The sequence below is a fragment of the Pongo abelii genome, chromosome 15 (assembly GCF_028885655.2).
Source record: "Pongo abelii isolate AG06213 chromosome 15, NHGRI_mPonAbe1-v2.0_pri, whole genome shotgun sequence".
NCBI lineage: Eukaryota > Metazoa > Chordata > Mammalia > Primates > Hominidae > Pongo > Pongo abelii.
Genome location: NC_072000.2, coordinates 38,195,406 through 38,219,070, shown reverse-complemented (window position 1 = coordinate 38,219,070; position 23,665 = coordinate 38,195,406). Strand labels below are relative to the sequence as shown.

The 23,665-nt window shown below is 48.8% G+C and overlaps 1 protein-coding gene and 2 non-coding genes across 3 annotated transcripts in view; 2 read left to right on the top strand and 1 right to left on the bottom strand.

Moving 5' to 3' along the window:
• SNX6 (sorting nexin 6) overlaps positions 1–10,246 on the top strand; it is a gene marked incomplete at its 5' end in the record, with an annotated part of 66,491 nt that extends 56,245 nt beyond the window's left edge. The window contains 3 exon segments of the mRNA NM_001133163.1: positions 3,676–3,835; positions 3,918–4,003; positions 8,490–10,246. Coding sequence (NP_001126635.1) covers positions 3,676–3,835; positions 3,918–4,003; positions 8,490–8,543 — 300 coding nt within the window. The 3' untranslated portion in view covers positions 8,544–10,246.
• Positions 10,247–15,263: 5,017 nt separating this feature from the next.
• LOC112128919 (U1 spliceosomal RNA) lies at positions 15,264–15,427 on the top strand. Its single transcript, XR_002911365.1, has one exon. It is a non-coding gene; the product is annotated as a U1 spliceosomal RNA (small nuclear RNA).
• A 3,551-nt stretch (positions 15,428–18,978) lies between these two features.
• Positions 18,979–19,142, bottom strand: LOC112128908 (U1 spliceosomal RNA). The gene has a single exon (XR_002911355.1). It is a non-coding gene; the product is annotated as a U1 spliceosomal RNA (small nuclear RNA).
• Positions 19,143–23,665: the final 4,523 nt, after the last annotated feature.

Sequence of the window (23,665 nt, the reverse complement as noted above, 5' to 3'; positions counted from 1 at the left end):
TTATACATAGTATTTTTGTTGTCGTAAAAATCCTCTGTGCTCTCTCCATTCATCCTCCTTTCTCCCAATCCCTGGCAGCCACTGATCTTTTTACTGTCTCCATAGTTTTACTTAGAATGTTATATAGTTGGAATCATGTAGTATATAGTGTTTTCAGATGGGCTTCTTGCATTTAGTTACATGCACTTAAGTTTCTTCTGTGTCTTTCCGTTTTTTGTTGTTGTTTTTTTTTTTTGAGACGGAGTCTCACTCTGTCGCCCAGGCTGGAGTGCCGTGGCGCAATCTCAGCTCACTGTAATCTCCACTTCCCAGGTTCACGCCATTCTCCTGCCTCAGCCTTCCAAGTAGCTGGGACTGCAAGTGCCCGCCACCACGCCCGGCTAATTTTTTGTCTTTTTAGTAGAGATGGGGTTTCACCGTTTTAGCCAGGATGGTCTTGATCTCCTGACCTCGTGATCCACCTGCCTTGGCCTCCCAAAGTGCTGGGATTACAGACGTGAGCCACTGCACCTGGCCTCTTCTATGTCTTTTCATGGCTTGATAGCTCATTTCTTCTTAGTGCTGAATAATATTCCATTGTCTGGATGTAACACAATTTATATTCTCAGAATATATGAAGAACTCTTAAACTCAATAAAAAGAGAAGGCTGGGGCCAGGCGCGGTGGCTGACGTCTGTAATCCCAGTACTTTGGGAGGCCAAGGGGGGCGGATCACGAGGTCAGGAGATGGAGACCATTCTGGCTAACACGGTGAAACCCCATCTCTACTAAAATACAAAAAAATTAGCCGGGCGTGGTGGTGGGCGCCTGTAGTCCCAGCTACTTGGGAGGCTGAGGCGGGAGAATGGCATGAACCCGGGAGGCGGAACTTGCAGTGAGCCAAGATCGCACCACTGCACTCCAGCCTGGGCGACACAGTGAGACTCCATCTCAAAAAAAAAAAAGAGAGAAGGCCAGGTGCGGTGGCTCACGCCCGTAATCCCAGCATTTTGGGAGGCTGAGGCGGGTGGATCACGAGGTTGAGAGTTCAAGACCAGCCTGGCCAACATGGTGAAACCCCGTCTCTACTAACAATACAAAAAAATTAGCCAGGCATGGTGGCGGGCGCCTGTAATTCCAGCTACTCGGGAGGCTGAGGTGGAGAATTGCTTGAACTTGGGAAGCAGAGGTTGCCCTGAGCCAAGATCACACCACTGCACTCCAGCCTGGATGACAGAGCACGACTCAGTCTCGGGGGAAAAAAAAAAAAAGTGAGATATCACTTTATACCCACAAGGTGGCCTTCATTTAAAACAAACAAACAAACAGATAAGACCAGGCACAGTGGCTCACACCTGTAATCCCAGCACTTTGGGAGGCAGAGGCGGACAGATTACTTGAGGTCAGGAGTTCAAGACCAGCATGACCACGGAGAAACCCCATCTCTACTAAAAATACAAAATTAGCCAGGCGTGGTGGCACATGCCTGTAATCCCAAGGTACTCTGGAGGCTGAGGCAGGAGAATCGCTTGAACCCAGAAGGCAGAGGTTGCGGTGAGCTGAGATCGTGCCATTGCACTCCAGCCTGGGCAACAACAGCGAAACTCCATCTCCAAAAACAAAACAAAAAACTCCCCAAAAAACAGTTAATAAGTGTTGGCAAGGATGTGAGTGATGAAATTTGAACTCTCATATGGTGTTGGTAGGAATGTAAAATGTTCAGCCACTATGGAAAACCATATGGCAGTTTCTCAAAGGTTTGATGTAGAGTTACCATATGACTCAGCAATTTCATTCCTTAATAGTGAGAAATGAAACCATGTCCACATAAACACTTGTATGCAAATGTTCACAGCAGCATTATTAATTATATCCAAAAAGTGGTAATAAACCAAATGCCTATCAACTGGTGAATTAACGTGATATAGCCATACAGTGAAATACTATTCAGCAGTAGAAAGGAGTGAAATATTGATTTGTGCTACAACATAGATGAACTTGAAACATGCTAAGTGGCAGAAGCCAGGCACAAAAATCACACGATTCCGTTTTTATGAAATGTCCAGAATAGGTGAATGCCCATCTCTACTAAAAATACAAAAATTAGCCAGGCTTCGTGGCACACGCCTGTAGTCCCAGCTACTCAGGAGGCTGAGGCAGGAGAATCACCTGAACGCGGGAGGTGGAGGTTGTAGTGAGCCGAGTTCACACCACCGCACTCCAGCCTAAACAACAGAGTGAGACTCCATCTCAAAAAAAAAAAAAAAAACATGTCCAGAATAGGCAAATCTGTAATAGGCAGCAAATTAGCAGTCGTCTAGGGATATGGGCACACATGGGGAAATAGCAAGTGGCTGTTAATGGGCGTGGGGTTTCTTTTTGGGTGATGAAAGTGTTCTAAAATCGATTATGGTGATCCTCAGTTCTGTGAGCTTGCTAAAAACCATTGAATTACATATTTTAAATTGTGAGTTATGTGGTACATGGACTATCTCATTAAAGCTGTTACTTAAAAAATGGACTGAGCCCTCTCCCCTGGCTGGCAGCGTGCAGGCTGGGCTGCATGATGCCTGGAGTTACTGTAAAAGACGTGAACCAGCAGGAGTTCGTCAGAGCTCTGGCAGCCTTCCTCAAAAAGTCTGGGAAGCTGAAAGTCCCCGAATGGGTGGACACCGTCAAGCTGGCCAAGCACAAAGAGCTTGCTCCCTACGATGAGAACTGGTTCTACACACGAGCTGCTTCCACAGCGTGGCAACTGTACCTCTGGGGTGGCGCTGGGGTTGGCTCCATGACCAAGATCTATGGGGGATGTCAGAGAAAAGGCGTCATGCCTGGCCACTTTAGCCAAGGCTCCAAGAGTGTGGCCCACGGGGTCCTCCAAGCCTTGGAGGGGCTAAAAATGGTGAAAAAGGACCAAGATGGGGGCCGCAAACTGACACCTCAGGGACAGAGAGATCTGGACAGAATCGCCGGACAGGTGGCAGTTGCCAACAAGAAGCATCAGAACAAACCATGCTGGGTTAATAAATTGCCTCATTCATTAAAAAAAAAAAAAAAAAAAAAAAAAATGCTGAGTGCAGTGGCTCACGCCTGTAATCCACTTTAGCAGGCCAAAATAGGGGGATCACTTTGAGGCCACGAGTTTGAGACCTGCCTGGGCAACATAGTGAGGCCCCGTCTCTACAAAAATCTTTAAATATTAGAATAACTTTGGGAGGCCGAGGCGGGTGGATCACGAGGTCAAGAGATTGAGACCATCCTGGCCAACATGGTGAAATCCCATCCCTACTAAAGCTACAAAAATTAGCCAGGCGTGGTGGTGTGCGCCTGTAGTCCCAGCTACTCGGGAGACTGAGGCAGGAGAATTGCTTGAATCCGCGTGGCGGAGGTTGCAGTGAGCTGAGATCGCGCCACTGCACTCCAGCCTGGTGACAGAGCGAGACTCCGTCTTAAAAAAAAAAAAAAAAAAAAAAAAAACTTCGGAGGTTGCGGTGAGCCAAGATCACGCCATTGTACTCCAGCCTGGGCCACAAGAGCAAAACTCCGCTTCAAAAAAAAAAAAAAAAAATTGGAGTAACTGGCATGTAGTATTCACTGTGTGTTAGCTCTGATGGTTGTGGTGGTGACAGTGGTAGCTGGGTGTGACTACTGGAAACATGCAGTATATATACTATTGTGAAGCATTCTGTTTTATAGGATCTCCTGTATCGAAGGTCTAGGTCACTAGTGGATTATGAAAATGCTAATAAAGCACTGGATAAAGCAAGAGCAAAAAATAAAGATGTTCTGCAGGCCGAAACTTCCCAACAATTATGTTGTCAGAAATTTGAAAAAATATCTGAGTCTGCAAAACAAGGTACTGTTACGTTAACCTTTAATCACAAGGTATGCTTTATGACTATTATGTAAATTAAATAATCCTAATTTCTTTTTCACAGAACTTATAGATTTTAAGACAAGAAGAGTTGCTGCATTCAGAAAAAATTTAGTGGAACTGGCAGAGTTAGAACTGAAGCATGCAAAGGTAGTGTTGTAATAAAGATTTAATAATTTAAGTTACATGTAATTTAGAAATGAATCAGTTATGACATTGATAATTCTTTAATGTCAATTCTCATAGGGATACTGTGACAACTATTCCTGAACTGGAATTACATTTTCCAAGATTATTTCACTGCTTCAAAATAGTTGGTCTGGGTTTTTTGTTTTGTTTTGTTTTTTTGAGACAGAGTCTGGCGCTGTTGCCCAGGCTGGAGTGCAGTGGCATGATCTCAGCTCACTGCAACCTCTGCTTCCCGGGTTCAAGCGATTCTCACGCCTCAGCCTCCTGAGTAGCTGGGATTACAGGTATGTGCCACCACACCTGGGTAATTTTTGTATTTTTAGTAGAGACAGGGTTTCACCATGTTGGCTAGGCTGATCTCGAAATCCCGTCCTCAAATAATCCTCCTGCCTCAGCCTCCCAAAGTGCTGGAATTACAGACATGAGCCACCATATCCGGCTAGTCTGGAGATTTTTTGTTTTGTTTTGTTTTGTTTTGAGACCTCCGCAACCTCTGCTTCCCGGGTTCAAGCAACTCTTCTGCCTCAGCCTCCCGAGTAGCTAGGACTACAGACACGTGCCACCACACCCAGCTAATTTTTGTATTTTTAGTAGAGACAGGGTTTTCACCATGTTAGCCAGACTGGTCTCAAACTCCTGACATCAGGTGATACACCCGCCTCAGCCTCCCATAGTGCTGAGATTACAGGCATCAGCCACCATGCCCGGTCAGGTTTTTTTTAAATGTATTTATTTAATTATGTTTTAGAGCTGGAGTCTTGCTATGTTGTCCAGGATAGCATCAAACTCCTGGGCTCAGTTAATCCTCCTGCCTCAGCCTCCCGAGTAGCTGGGATTACAGGTGTATGCCACCATGCCTGGCCCTCTGGTCTTTTTTTACATTAGTTGTTTACTTTGAATTAAGCCTCTTCTTGTAGTTAATATAAAGTTTGGCCTAAACCTTAGAGTAATTTTAAGAATAGAGAATCTTAGAATTGAAAGGGATTTTAAAGATTATTTAATTAAAGTAAAAACAATATCCATAACATCTCCAATGGTCAGCTCTGAAAGAATCTAATACCTAATATGGAAACCAGTATCATTTTTTGACTAGTTGTTTTTTAAAAAGTCTTTCTTAATAAAAACATTTAAAAATTAGGCTGGGTGCGGTGGCTCAAGCCTGTAATCCCAACACTTTGGGAGGCCAAGACGGGTGGATCATCTGAGGTCAGGTGTTCAAGACCAGTCTGGCCAACATGGTGAAACCTCGTCTCTACTAAAAATATAAAAATTAGCTGGGCGTGGTGGCAGGCGCCTGTAATCCCAGCTACTTGGGAGGCTGAGGCAGGAGAATTGCTTAAACCCGGGAGGCGGAGGCTTCAGTGAGCCAAGATTGCGCCACTGCACTCCAGCCTGGATGCCAAAAAGAAAAATTTATTTAACATTTGCTATTCTCGTTTTTTGATTTCTTGGTCTAATAACCCTGTCAAAATGTTTTGATAAGTTTGACATTATTACTCTTACTGAGCCTGAGCTGGTTTCTAATATTCATTGTTTTTCTTTTTTTTTAAAGAAAGGCTGGGCACAGTGGCTCACGCCTGTAATCCCAGCCCTTGAGGCCAGGAGTTCGAGACCGCTAGCCAACATGGTGAAACCCCGTTCTCTACTAAAAATACAAAAATCAGCCAGGCGTGGTGGCTCACGCCTGTAATCCCAGCACTTTGGGAGGCCGAGGCGGGTGGATCACGAGGTCAGGAGATCGAGACCATCCTGGCTAACACGGTGGAACTCCATCTCTACTAAAAATACAAAAAATTAACCAGGCATGGTGGCGGGCACCTGTGGTCCCAGCTACTCGGGAGGCTGAGGCAGGAGAATAGCGTGAACCTGGGAGGCGGAGCTTGCAGTGAGCCAAGATCGCGTCACTGCACTCCAGCCTGGGAGACAGAGTGAGACTCCATCTCAAAAAGAAAAAAAATCAGCCGGGCATAGTGGTGCACGCCTGTAATCCCAGCTTCTCCAGAGGCTGAGGCGAGACGATCACTTGAACCCGGGAGGTAGAGGTTGCCATGAGCCGAGATTGCACCGCTGCACTCCAGCTTGGGCGACAGAGTGAGATTCTGTGTCTAAAAATAAAAATAAAGAGGTCATGAACTACTAAAAGTTTTGCTATAGATCAGGGGTTGGCAAACTACAGCCCACCTGCTTTTGTAGTCTGTGAGCAGGGAATGGTGTTCCCATTTTTAAATGGTTGGGTTTTTTTTTTTTCTTTAAGGTAGAAGAATATGTCGGCCGGGCACGGTGGCTCAGGCCTGTAATCCCAACACTTTGGGAGGCCAAGGTGGGCAGATCATGAGGTCAGGAGATCGAGACCATCCTGGCTACCACGGTGAACCCCGTCTCGACTAAAAATACAAAAAATTAGCCAGGCGTGGTGGCGGGTGCCTGTAGTCCCAGCTACTCGGGAGGCTGAGGCAGGAGAATGGCATAAGCCCGGAAGGCAGAGCTTGCAGTGAGATCGTGCCACTGCACTCCAGCCTGGGTGACAGAGCAAGACTCCTTCTCAAAAAAAAAAAGAATATTTCATGACATGTATTAAATGTATTAATTATGAAATTCAGACTTAAGTGTCCATAAATAAAATTTTATTGGAACGCAGCCAAGCTCATTCATTTATGCTTTGTGGCTGCTTTTACGTAGTAGCATTACTGGAGTTGTTGAAACAGCCTAAAATACTTATTATTTAGCCATTTACACAAAAAGTTTGCTGAGTCCTCCTAGAGATTGATGTCAGTGTCCAGTTTCCAGATTCTGTACTTTTTTTTTCTTTTGATACGGAGTTTCACTCTTTTTGCCCCTGGCTGGAGTGCAGTGGCGTGATCTCAGCTCACTGCAACCTCTGCCTCCCGGGTTCAAGCGATTCTCCTGCCTCAGCCTCTTGAGTAGCTGGGACACAGGTGCGCACCACCACGCCCAGCTAATTTTTGTATTTTTAGTAGAGATAGGATTTCACCATGTTGGCCAGGCTGGTCTCAAACTGCTGACCTCAGGTGATCCTCCTACCTCGGCTTCCCAAAGTGCTGGGATTGCAGGCGTGAACCACCGCGCCTGGCCAGATTCTATACTTTTTCGAGTTCTTTCTGACCTGAGTTCTCTGTATTTAGATTTTTGATAACTGTTCTATTAACAGTAGTACTCAACCAGAGGTGACTCTGCCCCCCAGAGGACATTTTGCAATATCTGGAGACATTTGTGGTTATCACAATTGGATGTTCTATGGTTACTACCAGTACATGGTGAGCCAAGGATGCTGTTAAACATCCTACAGTGGAGGCTGGGTGCCATGGCTCACCCCTGTAATCCCAGCACTTTGGGAGGCCAAGGTGGGCAGATCACCTGAGGTCAGGGGTTCAAGACCAGCCTGGTCAACGTAGTGTAACCCCGTCTCTACTAAAAATACAAAAAATTCGCCAGCGTGGTGGCACGTGCCTGTAATCTCAGCTACTCAGCAGGTTGAGCCAGAAGGATCGCTTGAACCCGGGAGGCAGAGGTTGCACTGAGCCAAGATCATGCCACTGCACTTTAGTCTGGGTGACAAAGCAAGACTCCGTCTCAAAACAAAGGCCAGCGCAGTGGCTAACGCCTGTAATCACAGCACTTTGGGAGGCTGAGGCAGGCGGATCACCTGAGATCAGGAGTTCAAAACCAGCCTGGCCAACTTGGCAAAACCCCGTCTCTACTAAAAATATAAAAATTAGCTGAGCATGGTGGCAGACACCTGTAATCCCAGCTACTGGGGAGGCTGAGGCAGGAGAATTACTTGAACCCAGGAGGCAGAGGTTACAGTGAGCTGAGATGGTGCCATTGCACTCCAGCCTGGGCAACAGAGTGATACTCCATCTCAGAAAAAAAAAGAAAAAAAGAAATTTACTGAAGAATCTGGTATGTAGAAAGTAGTATTGTATGTGAAACAAATTATGTAATTTTATGTATTTAACCCTTTATGTGTATATAATGAATGGCTGTTTTAAAATTTCTAATATATCGATAAAGTCATATGACTTCTAACACTATATATTTTTTTCGAGATGGTGTCTCGCTTTTTCGCCCAGGGTGGAGTGCAGTGGCACGATCTCAGCTCACTGCAAGCTCCGCCTCCTGGGTTCACGCCATTCTCCTGCCTCAGCCTCCCGAGTAGCTGGGACTACAGGCGCCCGCCACGACGCCCAGCTAATTTTTTGTATTTTTTAGTAGAGATGGGGTTTCACTGTGTTAGCCAGGATGGTCTCGATCTCCTGACCTCGTGATCCACCCGCCTTGGCCTCCCAAAGTGCTGAGATTACAGGCATGAGCCACCGCGCCCGGCTTCTAACACTATATTTTATGTCGTTTCTAACTGTATTTTCAGTAGGAGTCTTCTGAATTGTTTGAAATAAAATTTGTAATTTATTTTTTCTTCCTTTTTTAGGGTAATCTACAGTTGCTGCAGAACTGCCTGGCAGTGTTAAATGGAGACACATAAGCCACACTCCGCCTTCCTGTTAAAAAGGGCTGCCTTCCTTCAAATTTTATTTTTGTTTTCTTAATGATGTTAAGCATTTATGCTCACTGGAAACAAACAAAAAGCAGCTGAAAAAGTGCATCAACTCCTCTTTTCCTGAGAAACATGGAGCAGCGCACGCCCAGGCGATGCCAGTCTGTGTGCTGTGATGCCGCACTGTGTTCCCCAGGACAGTGGTCCATCATCATGCACTGGTCATACTCAGAAGTCCAAAGTTCATTCTTCTTTAAAGTAGCCTCTATAACTTGTTTATTTTATAAATACTATTCCTTATGGCTGCCAATCTTATTTACCTTTAAATAATTTCTGAAGTTTAACCTTTTCAGAATGCATTGTTCAAACAAGATAAAGATTGCCTTTTTTGAATTTTTAAAATTTTGTTTTTAAAAGCATATGCCACCTTAGTTCATTCATGTATCCTGGTAAAGCATCTTAATCAGACTTATTTTTAATTACTGAATATTTCTTAGAAGTTTTGGGACAGATTTTATGTAATCTTTATAAGTATGATTTCAGAAGAAAAGCAAATGCATTAGTATGTTTGCCTTAAACTTGTAGACTAAACCAATTATTGTAAAATAAACAGCGATAACAGTGATAGTTTTTAACTCTATGGTCATTGTATCACTCTGGAAAATGTGGAGTAGCTGTAATAAATCTACTCCTGTATTATGCTTTACAGTGCAGGTCTTAGTTTTTCTTTTTTCTCATTTCTTTTGAAATGGCATCTCGAACAAAGTCCACCAATCCCTTTACAGAAGAATGAACTGCTCCTCTGTGTGTACTTCGTAGAAGGTGGAATCGGACAGAGGCAGGTTAGCGACAGTTATTCCTGAAATACAGGAGCAGAGTACAGTCTGTTGTGGTTTCCCGGATTCCGCGCCTAGCTCAGCCAATTAAGCATGAGACATAGGCCATTGAGCCACTTAGTAGTTATGCGGGTGGATAGGTTGGTATGTAGAGGGAAAGAGGTCTGCTGTAAAGAACAACACTTGTCTGTGGGGAAGGAAGAGTAGAATACTTGAAAGTTGGCATACAAACAGGATACTATCGCCAGTAGTTATATTACAAACATTATCGGCCTTTCTAATGTGAATGAACATTAGAAACATTACTGTCATTCCTAGTTTAAAGTTAAGGTTGCGTGGTTGGATTTTTCCACTATCTTTTTCTAATTTTTCTACCATTTGGAGACCGTAGGCATTTGGGCCTGTCACCCCTTGGATGGGTTCCTAGTTTGTTTACATTTTCCTGAACCCTCCTGAGCGCCTGTTCTTGGTCTAATCCCCAGTCGTGATGATTCCACACTTCCTCAGCAGCATGTTCTCTTGCCTCATTCATGAGCTGGTCAGTGTTTCGTCTCTTTAACTGACGTGTTCCCCAGTGCTGTTTGAACTGTTGAGTTTCCGTTGCTGGCTGAGTGCGTTTTGTCCTTCACGTAACCTTCACTGGTAAAAATAAGCCCATGTGATGTCCACCAGTGGATGAATGCTGGACCGAGAGCCCTAGCTTCTGGATCCAGGTCTAGCCCCTTCATCTGCTGCTCTGTGGCCCAGGGCAGGTTTGCTTGAGCTCTGCCTCAGTTCTCTAGTCTAAAGGACATGTTGACCTACCTCACAGGGGTGTTGTGAGGATTAATAAATGTTGGTACTCTGCTTTGGAAATGTGAAAATGCTGTGTAAATGTTAAGAAATACTAAGTATAGGGTCAAAAGCTATACAGTGTTTCACTTAACCGTTTGCCATTCTGTATTTATCAAGGTGGTCTTTTCTGGGGAAGGAAGTAGAGTGGAAGGTGCATCCCTTGGCCCCTGGTTTACATTGTTAGAGTGCTTATTGTGGGAATGCACTCTAAAAAGTGGGCGTAGAATGAAAGCAGCAGTCCAGTGGCCCTCCCTTTTCTGTAGTTTCACTTTTCTTGCTTCAAGTTACAGCAGTCACCTGAAATCTGAAAATACTAAATGAGAAACTCCAGAAACAATTTATGTTTTAAATGTTATGCTGTTCTGAGTAGCGTGATGAAATCTGTTGCCGTCCTGCCTGGAACATTGAGTCATGCCTCTGTCCAGTGTGTCCATGCTGTATACACTGTCCACCCATCAACCACTAAGTAGCTGTCTTGGTTGCCAACATAACAGATCACAAGAAGATTGAGGTTGGGTGCGGTGGCTTACCCCGGTAATCCCAGCACTTTGGGGGTACAAAGTGGGAAGATTGCTTGAGCCCAGGAGTTCAAGACCAGCCTGGGCAACTAAGCGAGATCCTATCTCTCAAAAAAATTTTGAAACAACTTTTTGGCCGGGCGCAGTGGCTCACGCCTGTGATCCCAGCACTTTGGGAGGCCAGGGCGGGCGGATCACGAGGTCAGGAGATCAAGACCATCCTGGCTAACACGGTGAAACCCCGTCTCTACTAAAAATACAAAAAATTAGCCGGGTGCGGTGGCGGGCACCTGTAGTCCCAGCTACTCGGGAGGCTGAGGCAGGAGGATGGCGTGAACCCGGGAGGTGGAGCTTGCAGTGAGCTGAGATCGGGCCACTGCACTCCAACCTGGACGACAGATCGAGACTCCGGCTCAAAAAAAAAAAAATTAGCTGGGCGTGGTGGCGGGTGCGTGTAATCCCAGCTACTCGGGAGGCTGAGGCAGGAGAATCACTTGAACCTGGGAGGCAGAGGTTGCAGTGAGCCAAGATCGCGCCATTGCACTCCAGCCTGGGCAACAAGAGCGAAACTCTGTCTCTAAATAAATAAAATAAAATAAAAAATGGCATGTAATATAAAAATGAGGGGAGAACGCTATTAGGTGGGATTTAACTTTGGCTACAGGTAACTAAAACAATGAGCAGCTTAGACAGGACTTTTTTTTCTCACCTACCCAGAATTTAAGGGGTAGCGGTTTGGGGCTGTTGGCCAGGCTATTCACCAGGCAGCCCCTCCTCCGTCTGCTCTACCATGCCAGGTGTAAGGTCTCCCGGCCATGATGGTTGCTTCCACGTACCAAGGCGGCCGCTACACTCCAGGCCTCAGTCTGACTGCCAGGTAGAAAAAGGGGGTAGGGACAAAGACTTTCTTCAAAAAATGGCTTGGCCTTTTTATTCTCCTGGAGATGCCCTTTCCGGGGACGTGTGTCTAACTGGCCAGAACTGTGTTGTGTGATGAGGAAGTTGAGCTGTTTCAGCTGGGTGTGTTGATCTTGTGGACAAAATCAGGGTCTGTTAGTAAGACAGGAGTGGCCACTGCAGGATACCCTGCAAACAGCACAAAATGAGTCTGGACCTGAGAAACAGTAAAACTGACCTGTGATTAGAGGTTTAGTTTGTTGTTGTTGTTGTTGTTGTTGCTGTTGATGTGTTTTTCTGGTTTTTGTTTTGTCTTGTTTTTTTGTTTTTTGTGACGGGGTCTCACTCTGTCGTCCAGGCTGGAGTGCGATGTCGCGATCTCAGCTTATTAGAACCTCCGCCTCCTGGGTTCAAGTTTTTCTCCCGCCTCAGCCTCCCGAGTAGCTGGGATTACAGGAACCCGCCATCATGCCCAGCTAATTTTTGTATTTTTTAGTAGAGACGGGGATTTCACCATGTTGGCCAGGCTGGTCTTGAACTCCTGACCTCAGGTTATCCGCCCGCCTTGGCCTCCCAAAGTGCTGGGATTACAGGCGTGAGCCACCGCACCCGGCCCAGAATTTTTTTTTTTCTTTTTTTTTTTTTATTGTTTTACATTAGAGGCCAGGCGCGGTGGCTCACACCTGTAATCCCAGCACTTTGGGAGGCCGAGGAGGGCAAATCACGAGGTCAGGAGATGGAGACCATCCTGGCCAATATGGCGAAACTCCCGTCTCTACTAAAAATACAAAAATTAGCTGGGCGTGGTGGCGCGCACCTGTAGTCCCAGCTACTTGGGAGGCTGAGGCGGGAGAATCACTTGAACCCGGGGGGCGGAGGTTGCAATGAGCCGAGATCCCGCCACTGCACTCCAGCCTGCTGACAGAGCGAGACGCCATCTCAAAAAAAAAAAAATATATATATATATACATATATATATATCATTAGAAGAAAATCAAATGAGTCTAGAGAGTTGGTTGTGGCCCTAGGACTTGTAACAGGACACGTAAACTCTGGGGCTGAGGCTGCCATTGTGGGGTGGCCTTTGGGGGTTCTATGCGCTGATGCTGAGCAAGCAAAGAGAAGCAAGAGTTTGGAGCAAACAGAGAGAAGCAGGGAGGCTTTCCGTGACCCCCTTGTCTAACACGTTAAGCCCTCAACCCCAGCCTTTTCTCTCCATGCCCTCTTCTCTATCCCTTGGTCCCCGTTTTTCCCCCTTCTGCTTCGTATTATTGCTTGTCTGTTCACTGTCCGTCTCCCCGTTCCATTTCTCTATTGTTTCACGAAAAGACCACCCTCAAAACGTAAGGGCTTTGCAACAACAATGATCATTCATTTGTATCCCAAGTCCGCAGTTTTGATGTTCTTCTCCCTGATGCCTAGGGTCTCGGCTGGGGACTGAAACTGTTTCCATGCATTTCTCTCCACAAAGACTCGGGCTTCCTCACGACACGGCAGCCTGCGTAGTCAGCCTTCTTCCGTGGCGGCGCAAACCTCCAAGACGATTCCGGGAGACCCAGATGGGAGCTGTAAGGATGCCTCCGACCCAGCCTCGGGAGACCCTGGGCATCACTTCTGCCACATGCCGTTGTGCAAGGTAGTCACTAAGGCCAAACCAGATCCAAGGAGAGGGGAACTGGACTCAATGGGAGAAGTAGTAAAGATAAGAAACTTCTCAGGCTACTGTCCAAAAAAAATCGGCTGGACGCGGTTGCTCACGCCTGTAACCCTAGCACTTTGGGAGGCCGAGGCGGGCGGATCACCTGAGGTCAGGAGTTCAAGACCAGCCTGGTCTACTAAAATACAGAAATTAGCCGGGCATGATGGCGGATGCCTGTAATCCCAGCTACTCGGGAGGCTGAGACGGGAGAATCGCTTGAACCCGGGAGACGGTGGTTGCAGTGAGCCGAGATCACGCCACTGCACTCCAGCCTGGGCGGCTGAGCGAGATTCCGTCTCAGAAGAAACAAAACAAAAAAACAAAAAACAAAAAAAATCGAGGACGGCTCACCATCTAAGCATAAAACGAAGGTTGAACAGATTACACAGAATGTCTCAGATCGTGTGAGTTGACTATAAAACATAACAGTGGCCGGACGTGGTGGTTCACGCCTGTAATCCCAACACTTTGAGAGGCTGAGGTGGGCAGATCACCTGAGGTCGGGAGTTCGAGACCAGCCTACCAACATGGAGAAACCCCGTGTCTACTAAAAATACAAAATTAGCCGGGCGTGGTGGCGCATGCCTGTAATCCCAGCTACTCGGGAGGCTGAGGCAAGAGAATCGCTTGAACCCGGGAGGCGGAGGTTGCGGTGAGCCGAGATCGCGCCATTGCACTCCAGCCTGGACAACAAGAGCGAAACTCCGTCTCTAATAATAATAATACAATAATAATAATAGTGTATTTACAGATTTCCCCAAGTGTTTAAAAATGGTTTGTTGTCCAGCGTTATACACTTAACTCGACCAGTGCACGGTTTGCATAGTGGACAACTTTGTACTTTGTCCTGATTTTTTTTTCCCTCAAAGTAAGAGGCTTGAGTCCCCCCCGACTCCACCCGGCCCCCCTCCTTTAGGTTTTCCTAGGTTTCGTCGCCGCGTATGTTACAGCCATTTCTGACAGGCCTACCAGGGAAGACGCTCAAGGAAAACGATGTTCTGTCAAGCTGCTTGGGGAAATCTTAGTGCTTAATGTTTAACCGGGGGGAGGAGGCGAACCTCATAATAGTTGTGCCCTGTGGGGAAGACTTCCGTTGGGCTGGCGGGAAGAGAAGGGGCCGAAACTTGCTTTTTGCTGAAAGGAAGGTGAGCCCAAACCCGAGCCCTGCCCGGCCCAGACGCTAGGTCCCTCGGGGACTGGGCGGTGGGGCCGCAAGCTCTTTCTCTTTCTCTTTCTCTTCTTTCTCTTTCTCTTTCTCTCTCTCCCCCTCTTTTCTTCTCTCTCTCTATCTTCTCTCTCCTGTCTCTCTCTCTCTTCTGTCACTGTCTCTCTCTCTCTGTCTTCTCTCTCCCCCTCTCCTGTCTCTCTCTCTCTTCTCTCTGTCACTGTCTCTCTCTCTGTCTTCTCTCTCCCCTCTCTCCTGTCTCTCTCTCTCTTCTCTCTGTCACTGTCTCTCTCTCTCTCTGTGTCTCTCTCTTTTATCTGTCACTGTCTCTCTCCCTCTCTCTCTCTCTCTCTCTCTGTCACTCTCTCTCTCGTCCTCTCAGGCCTCCCTTTCAGGTCCCAGACTCCCGGCCGCGCGCCCACTTGCGCCCACCCAGCCCCGGAGACACCCATGCCTGTCCCGCGCCGTCAGTAGGTCCCCGGTCTGGGAGCTGGAGAGACCGGAGCGCCGGGGACGACCCCAGCGAGGGCGTGGCGTATGCAGATGAGCACGGCGCGCGGAGGCTGCCGGTCACGCTCGGCCTGGGACCCCACGTCCCGCGCGCGATATCCGAGCGCTGTCGGGGTGTCTTCTCCTAGTGGTGAAGGTGGAGCGAGGGGGCTGGAGAGGGTGAGGGGGCTGGGGCCGCACGAGAGAAGTGGCCGTGTGTTTAGAGTGTGGTGGGCGCGAGGGTATGAGAGGAAGCCGCGGTGAATGCTCATACTTACCTGGCAGGGGAGATACCATGATCACGAAGGTGGTTTTCCCAGGGCGAGGCTTATCCATTGCACTCCGGATGTGCTGACCCCTGCGATTTCCCCAAATGTGGGAAACTCGACTGCATAATTTGTGGTAGTGGGGGACTGCGTTCGCGCTTTCCCCTGATTTGTTGGAGTTAAAGAGTAGCTGTGACCAGATGCTTGGTGTTTACGAACGGCTTATTTGTTTCTCTCTGATTTTGAGTTTCGGTGGCTGGAGAATGACTTTTGTGTTTTTTCCCAATTTGTAGAGAATCCTTTAGCAACGAGTAAATCATGCTGTTGGTTTCTGTTCTCTCCGGTATTCTCGCGAGAACGTCACGATCTCGTGCTTCCTCCACGCCAAAGCCGCGTTTTTTCTGGAAGTTTGGCGTGTGTAGAGAAAAAGCCGCAACTGCTGTTTCTTCCGTGGGGAAAATATCCTAGGATCTGTTAACCGCTGGCAGAGACGACAGAATATATGTGGGCAATTAATCCTGGTACATGCAAGCATCCGGGTTAGAGGTTTAGGAAGGACCTGTCGGGGTTGAGTTCCCACCCAGGGGGAGATCGAGTCCGCGGGAGCTGCTGATCCCACGTGGCCAGGCAGGTGCTGGGCTTGTTGGCAGCAGGGTCTTCTGGAAGGACTAGAACGGAGTCATCCCACTCCCAAAGAGAAGCAGGCGTGTCATGCATGACAGTGAAGGCCGGACTATACAGTAAGGCCCTCAAGAACAGGAGACTTTGGGTTCTCGCTAATGGCCTTGGGAGACCACGCAAGACTGGTCAGAAAAGCCATGTAGAAAGGCTTTTCAGGAGCCTGGCGCGGTGGCTCACGCCTGTAATCCCAGCACTTTGAGAGGCCGAGGCGAGCGGATCACTTGAGGCCAGGAGTTCGAGACCAACCTGGGCAACATGGTGAAACCCCCGTCTCTACTAAAAATACAAAAATTAGCCAGGCGTCGTGGCGCGTGCCTGTAATTCCACCTGCTCCAGAGGCTGAGGCATGAGAATTGCTTGAACCCGGGAGGCGGAGGTTGCACTGAGCGGAGATGGCACCCCTGCACTCCAGCCTGGGCGACAGAGCAAGACTCTGTCTCAAAAAAAAAAAAAAAAAAAAAAAAAAAGAAAGAAAGAAAAAGGCTTTTCATGAATGCTTTCAGGAGAGTCTCCTGACAGCCTCTGTACATGTCCCCAGGAGGAAACAAGAGACTCTGATGTTCAGGGCCACCATCCTGACATGGACCTTTCCTCCAATTATAATGTTGCCATTTTGCTGTCTTAAGACCCTTATGTCCAAGCCTTCCCAGACCTCAGCACCCCCGGGATATGTGTAATAGAAGGGTAAATACAGGCCAGGCGTGGTGGCTCACACCTGTAATCCCAGCGCTTTGGGAGGCCGAGGTGGGCAGATCACCTGAGGTCAGGAGTTCGAGACCAGCTTGACCAACATGGCGAAATCCTGTCTCTACTAAAAATACAAAAATTAGCCGGGCGTGGTGGTGTGTGTCTGTAATCCCAGCTACACGGGAGGCTGAGGCAGGAGAATCGCTTGAACCCAGGAGGCGGAGAGGTTGCAGTGAGCTGAGATCGTGCCACTTGGACCACTCCAGCCAGTCTGGGCAACAGAGCGAGACTCTGTCTGTCTCAAAAAAAAAAAAAAAAAAAAAAGTAAATACAAAACTGGAAGAAGGAAAGAAAAATGTTGGCCGGGCACGGTGGCTCACGCCTGTAATCCTAGCGCTTTCGGAGGCCGAGGCGAGAGCGATCACTTGAGCCCAGGAGTTGGAGACCAGCTTGGGCAACACAGCAAGAGACCTCGTCTCTAAATTAAAACAAAACAAACCAAAACAAAACAGAAGGCAGGAGGAGGCTGCAGTGAGCGGTTGATGGCGCCACTGCACTCCCACCCGAGTGACAAGAGCCTGCCTCATAAAAGAAAAAACAAAAACATGTGCCCCTGGTGCCATAAGGAAAAGAGACATTTCCCCTTCCTTTGAGGCGTGAGTCTCTGCTTTTTGAGACAAGGTCTCTCTCTGTCATCCAGGCTGGGGTGCAGTGGCGTTAGCTTACTCACTGCAGCCTCGAACTCCTGGGTTCAAGCGGTCCTCTGGCCTCAGCCTTCCTCCTTAGCTGGAACCACAGGTTTGCGTTACCACACATGGCTAACTGGCTAATTTTTTTTTTTTTTTTTTTGAGACAGACAGAGTCTCGCTCTGTTGCCCAGACTGGCTGGAGTGGTCCAAGTGGCACGATCTCAGCTCACTGCAACCTCTCCGCCTCCTGGGTTCAAGCGATTCTCCTGCCTCAGCCTCCCGTGTAGCTGGGATTACAGACACACACCACCACGCCCGGCTAATTTTTGTATTTTTAGTAGAGACAGGATTTCGCCATGTTGGTCAAGCTGGTCTCGAACTCCTGACCTCAGGTGATCTGCCCACCTCGGCCTCCCAAAGCGCTGGGATTACAGGTGTGAGCCACCACGCCTGGCCTGTATTTACCCTTCTATTACACATATCCCGGGGGTGCTGAGGTCTGGGAAGGCTTGGACATAAGGGTCTTAAGACAGCAAAATGGCAACATTATAATTGGAGGAAAGGTCCATGTCAGGATGGTGGCCCTGAACATCAGAGTCTCTTGTTTCCTCCTGGGGACATGTACAGAGGCTGTCAGGAGACTCTCCTGAAAGCATTCATGAAAAGCCTTTTTCTTTCTTTCTTTTTTTTTTTTTTTTTTTTTTTTTTTGAGACAGAGTCTTGCTCTGTCGCCCAGGCTGGAGTGCAGGGGTGCCATCTCCGCTCAGTGCAACCTCCGCCTCCCGGGTTCAAGCAATTCTCATGCCTCAGCCTCTGGAGCAGGTGGAATTACAGGCACGCGCCACGACGCCTGGCTAATTTTTGTATTTTTAGTAGAGACGGGGGTTTCACCATGTTGCCCAGGTTGGTCTCGAACTCCTGGCCTCAAGTGATCCGCTCGCCTCGGCCTCTCAAAGTGCTGGGATTACAGGCGTGAGCCACCGCGCCAGGCTCCTGAAAAGCCTTTCTACATGGCTTTTCTGACCAGTCTTGCGTGGTCTCCCAAGGCCATTAGCGAGAACCCAAAGTCTCCTGTTCTTGAGGGCCTTACTGTATAGTCCGGCCTTCACTGTCATGCATGACACGCCTGCTTCTCTTTGGGAGTGGGATGACTCCGTTCTAGTCCTTCCAGAAGACCCTGCTGCCAACAAGCCCAGCACCTGCCTGGCCACGTGGGATCAGCAGCTCCCGCGGACTCGATCTCCCCCTGGGTGGGAACTCAACCCCGACAGGTCCTTCCTAAACCTCTAACCCGGATGCTTGCATGTACCAGGATTAATTGCCCACATATATTCTGTCGTCTCTGCCAGCGGTTAACAGATCCTAGGATATTTTCCCCACGGAAGAAACAGCAGTTGCGGCTTTTTCTCTACACACGCCAAACTTCCAGAAAAAACGCGGCTTTGGCGTGGAGGAAGCACGAGATCGTGACGTTCTCGCGAGAATACCGGAGAGAACAGAAACCAACAGCATGATTTACTCGTTGCTAAAGGATTCTCTACAAATTGGGAAAAAACACAAAAGTCATTCTCCAGCCACCGAAACTCAAAATCAGAGAGAAACAAATAAGCCGTTCGTAAACACCAAGCATCTGGTCACAGCTACTCTTTAACTCCAACAAATCAGGGGAAAGCGCGAACGCAGTCCCCCACTACCACAAATTATGCAGTCGAGTTTCCCACATTTGGGGAAATCGCAGGGGTCAGCACATCCGGAGTGCAATGGATAAGCCTCGCCCTGGGAAAACCACCTTCGTGATCATGGTATCTCCCCTGCCAGGTAAGTATGAGCATTCACCGCGGCTTCCTCTCATACCCTCGCGCCCACCACACTCTAAACACACGGCCACTTCTCTCGTGCGGCCCCAGCCCCCTCACCCTCTCCAGCCCCCTCGCTCCACCTTCACCACTAGGAGAAGACACCCCGACAGCGCTCGGATATCGCGCGCGGGACGTGGGGTCCCAGGCCGAGCGTGACCGGCAGCCTCCGCGCGCCGTGCTCATCTGCATACGCCACGCCCTCGCTGGGGTCGTCCCCGGCGCTCCGGTCTCTCCAGCTCCCAGACCGGGGACCTACTGACGGCGCGGGACAGGCATGGGTGTCTCCGGGGCTGGGTGGGCGCAAGTGGGCGCGCGGCCGGGAGTCTGGGACCTGAAAGGGAGGCCTGAGAGGACGAGAGAGAGAGTGACAGAGAGAGAGAGAGAGAGAGAGGGAGAGAGACAGTGACAGATAAAAGAGAGAGACACAGAGAGAGAGAGAGACAGTGACAGAGAGAAGAGAGAGAGAGACAGGAGAGAGGGGAGAGAGAAGACAGAGAGAGAGACAGTGACAGAGAGAAGAGAGAGAGAGACAGGAGAGGGGGAGAGAGAAGACAGAGAGAGAGAGACAGTGACAGAAGAGAGAGAGAGACAGGAGAGAGAAGATAGAGAGAGAGAAGAAAAGAGGGGGAGAGAGAGAAAGAGAAAGAGAAAGAAGAGAAAGAGAAAGAGAAAGAGCTTGCGGCCCCACCGCCCAGTCCCCGAGGGACCTAGCGTCTGGGCCGGGCAGGGCTCGGGTTTGGGCTCACCTTCCTTTCAGCAAAAAGCAAGTTTCGGCCCCTTCTCTTCCCGCCAGCCCAACGGAAGTCTTCCCCACAGGGCACAACTATTATGAGGTTCGCCTCCTCCCCCCGGTTAAACATTAAGCACTAAGATTTCCCCAAGCAGCTTGACAGAACATCGTTTTCCTTGAGCGTCTTCCCTGGTAGGCCTGTCAGAAATGGCTGTAACATACGCGGCGACGAAACCTAGGAAAACCTAAAGGAGGGGGGCCGGGTGGAGTCGGGGGGGACTCAAGCCTCTTACTTTGAGGGAAAAAAAAATCAGGACAAAGTACAAAGTTGTCCACTATGCAAACCGTGCACTGGTCGAGTTAAGTGTATAACGCTGGACAACAAACCATTTTTAAACACTTGGGGAAATCTGTAAATACACTATTATTATTATTGTATTATTATTATTAGAGACGGAGTTTCGCTCTTGTTGTCCAGGCTGGAGTGCAATGGCGCGATCTCGGCTCACCGCAACCTCCGCCTCCCGGGTTCAAGCGATTCTCTTGCCTCAGCCTCCCGAGTAGCTGGGATTACAGGCATGCGCCACCACGCCCGGCTAATTTTGTATTTTTAGTAGACACGGGGTTTCTCCATGTTGGTAGGCTGGTCTCGAACTCCCGACCTCAGGTGATCTGCCCACCTCAGCCTCTCAAAGTGTTGGGATTACAGGCGTGAACCACCACGTCCGGCCACTGTTATGTTTTATAGTCAACTCACACGATCTGAGACATTCTGTGTAATCTGTTCAACCTTCGTTTTATGCTTAGATGGTGAGCCGTCCTCGATTTTTTTTGTTTTTTGTTTTTTTGTTTTGTTTCTTCTGAGACGGAATCTCGCTCAGCCGCCCAGGCTGGAGTGCAGTGGCGTGATCTCGGCTCACTGCAACCACCGTCTCCCGGGTTCAAGCGATTCTCCCGTCTCAGCCTCCCGAGTAGCTGGGATTACAGGCATCCGCCATCATGCCCGGCTAATTTCTGTATTTTAGTAGACCAGGCTGGTCTTGAACTCCTGACCTCAGGTGATCCGCCCGCCTCGGCCTCCCAAAGTGCTAGGGTTACAGGCGTGAGCAACCGCGTCCAGCCGATTTTTTTTGGACAGTAGCCTGAGAAGTTTCTTATCTTTACTACTTCTCCCATTGAGTCCAGTTCCCCTCTCCTTGGATCTGGTTTGGCCTTAGTGACTACCTTGCACAACGGCATGTGGCAGAAGTGATGCCCAGGGTCTCCCGAGGCTGGGTCGGAGGCATCCTTACAGCTCCCATCTGGGTCTCCCGGAATCGTCTTGGAGGTTTGCGCCGCCACGGAAGAAGGCTGACTACGCAGGCTGCCGTGTCGTGAGGAAGCCCGAGTCTTTGTGGAGAGAAATGCATGGAAACAGTTTCAGTCCCCAGCCGAGACCCTAGGCATCAGGGAGAAGAACATCAAAACTGCGGACTTGGGATACAAATGAATGATCATTGTTGTTGCAAAGCCCTTACGTTTTGAGGGTGGTCTTTTCGTGAAACAATAGAGAAATGGAACGGGGAGACGGACAGTGAACAGACAAGCAATAATACGAAGCAGAAGGGGGAAAAACGGGGACCAAGGGATAGAGAAGAGGGCATGGAGAGAAAAGGCTGGGGTTGAGGGCTTAACGTGTTAGACAAGGGGGTCACGGAAAGCCTCCCTGCTTCTCTCTGTTTGCTCCAAACTCTTGCTTCTCTTTGCTTGCTCAGCATCAGCGCATAGAACCCCCAAAGGCCACCCCACAATGGCAGCCTCAGCCCCAGAGTTTACGTGTCCTGTTACAAGTCCTAGGGCCACAACCAACTCTCTAGACTCATTTGATTTTCTTCTAATGATATATATATATGTATATATATATATATTTTTTTTTTTTTGAGATGGCGTCTCGCTCTGTCAGCAGGCTGGAGTGCAGTGGCGGGATCTCGGCTCATTGCAACCTCCGCCCCCCGGGTTCAAGTGATTCTCCCGCCTCAGCCTCCCAAGTAGCTGGGACTACAGGTGCGCGCCACCACGCCCAGCTAATTTTTGTATTTTTAGTAGAGACGGGAGTTTCGCCATATTGGCCAGGATGGTCTCCATCTCCTGACCTCGTGATTTGCCCTCCTCGGCCTCCCAAAGTGCTGGGATTACAGGTGTGAGCCACCGCGCCTGGCCTCTAATGTAAAACAATAAAAAAAAAAAAAGAAAAAAAAAAATTCTGGGCCGGGTGCGGTGGCTCACGCCTGTAATCCCAGCACTTTGGGAGGCCAAGGCGGGCGGATAACCTGAGGTCAGGAGTTCAAGACCAGCCTGGCCAACATGGTGAAATCCCCGTCTCTACTAAAAAATACAAAAATTAGCTGGGCATGATGGCGGGTTCCTGTAATCCCAGCTACTCGGGAGGCTGAGGCGGGAGAAAAACTTGAACCCAGGAGGCGGAGGTTCTAATAAGCTGAGATCGCGACATCGCACTCCAGCCTGGACGACAGAGTGAGACCCCGTCACAAAAAACAAAAAAACAAGACAAAACAAAAACCAGAAAAACACATCAACAGCAACAACAACAACAACAACAACAAACTAAACCTCTAATCACAGGTCAGTTTTACTGTTTCTCAGGTCCAGACTCATTTTGTGCTGTTTGCAGGGTATCCTGCAGTGGCCACTCCTGTCTTACTAACAGACCCTGATTTTGTCCACAAGATCAACACACCCAGCTGAAACAGCTCAACTTCCTCATCACACAACACAGTTCTGGCCAGTTAGACACACGTCCCCGGAAAGGGCATCTCCAGGAGAATAAAAAGGCCAAGCCATTTTTTGAAGAAAGTCTTTGTCCCTACCCCCTTTTTCTACCTGGCAGTCAGACTGAGGCCTGGAGTGTAGCGGCCGCCTTGGTACGTGGAAGCAACCATCATGGCCGGGAGACCTTACACCTGGCATGGTAGAGCAGACGGAGGAGGGGCTGCCTGGTGAATAGCCTGGCCAACAGCCCCAAACCGCTACCCCTTAAATTCTGGGTAGGTGAGAAAAAAAAGTCCTGTCTAAGCTGCTCATTGTTTTAGTTACCTGTAGCCAAAGTTAAATCCCACCTAATAGCGTTCTCCCCTCATTTTTATATTACATGCCATTTTTTATTTTATTTTATTTATTTAGAGACAGAGTTTCGCTCTTGTTGCCCAGGCTGGAGTGCAATGGCGCGATCTTGGCTCACTGCAACCTCTGCCTCCCAGGTTCAAGTGATTCTCCTGCCTCAGCCTCCCGAGTAGCTGGGATTACACGCACCCGCCACCACGCCCAGCTAATTTTTTTTTTTTTGAGCCGGAGTCTCGATCTGTCGTCCAGGTTGGAGTGCAGTGGCCCGATCTCAGCTCACTGCAAGCTCCACCTCCCGGGTTCACGCCATCCTCCTGCCTCAGCCTCCCGAGTAGCTGGGACTACAGGTGCCCGCCACCGCACCCGGCTAATTTTTTGTATTTTTAGTAGAGACGGGGTTTCACCGTGTTAGCCAGGATGGTCTTGATCTCCTGACCTCGTGATCCGCCCGCCCTGGCCTCCCAAAGTGCTGGGATCACAGGCGTGAGCCACTGCGCCCGGCCAAAAAGTTGTTTCAAAATTTTTTTGAGAGATAGGATCTCGCTTAGTTGCCCAGGCTGGTCTTGAACTCCTGGGCTCAAGCAATCTTCCCACTTTGTACCCCCAAAGTGCTGGGATTACCGGGGTAAGCCACCGCACC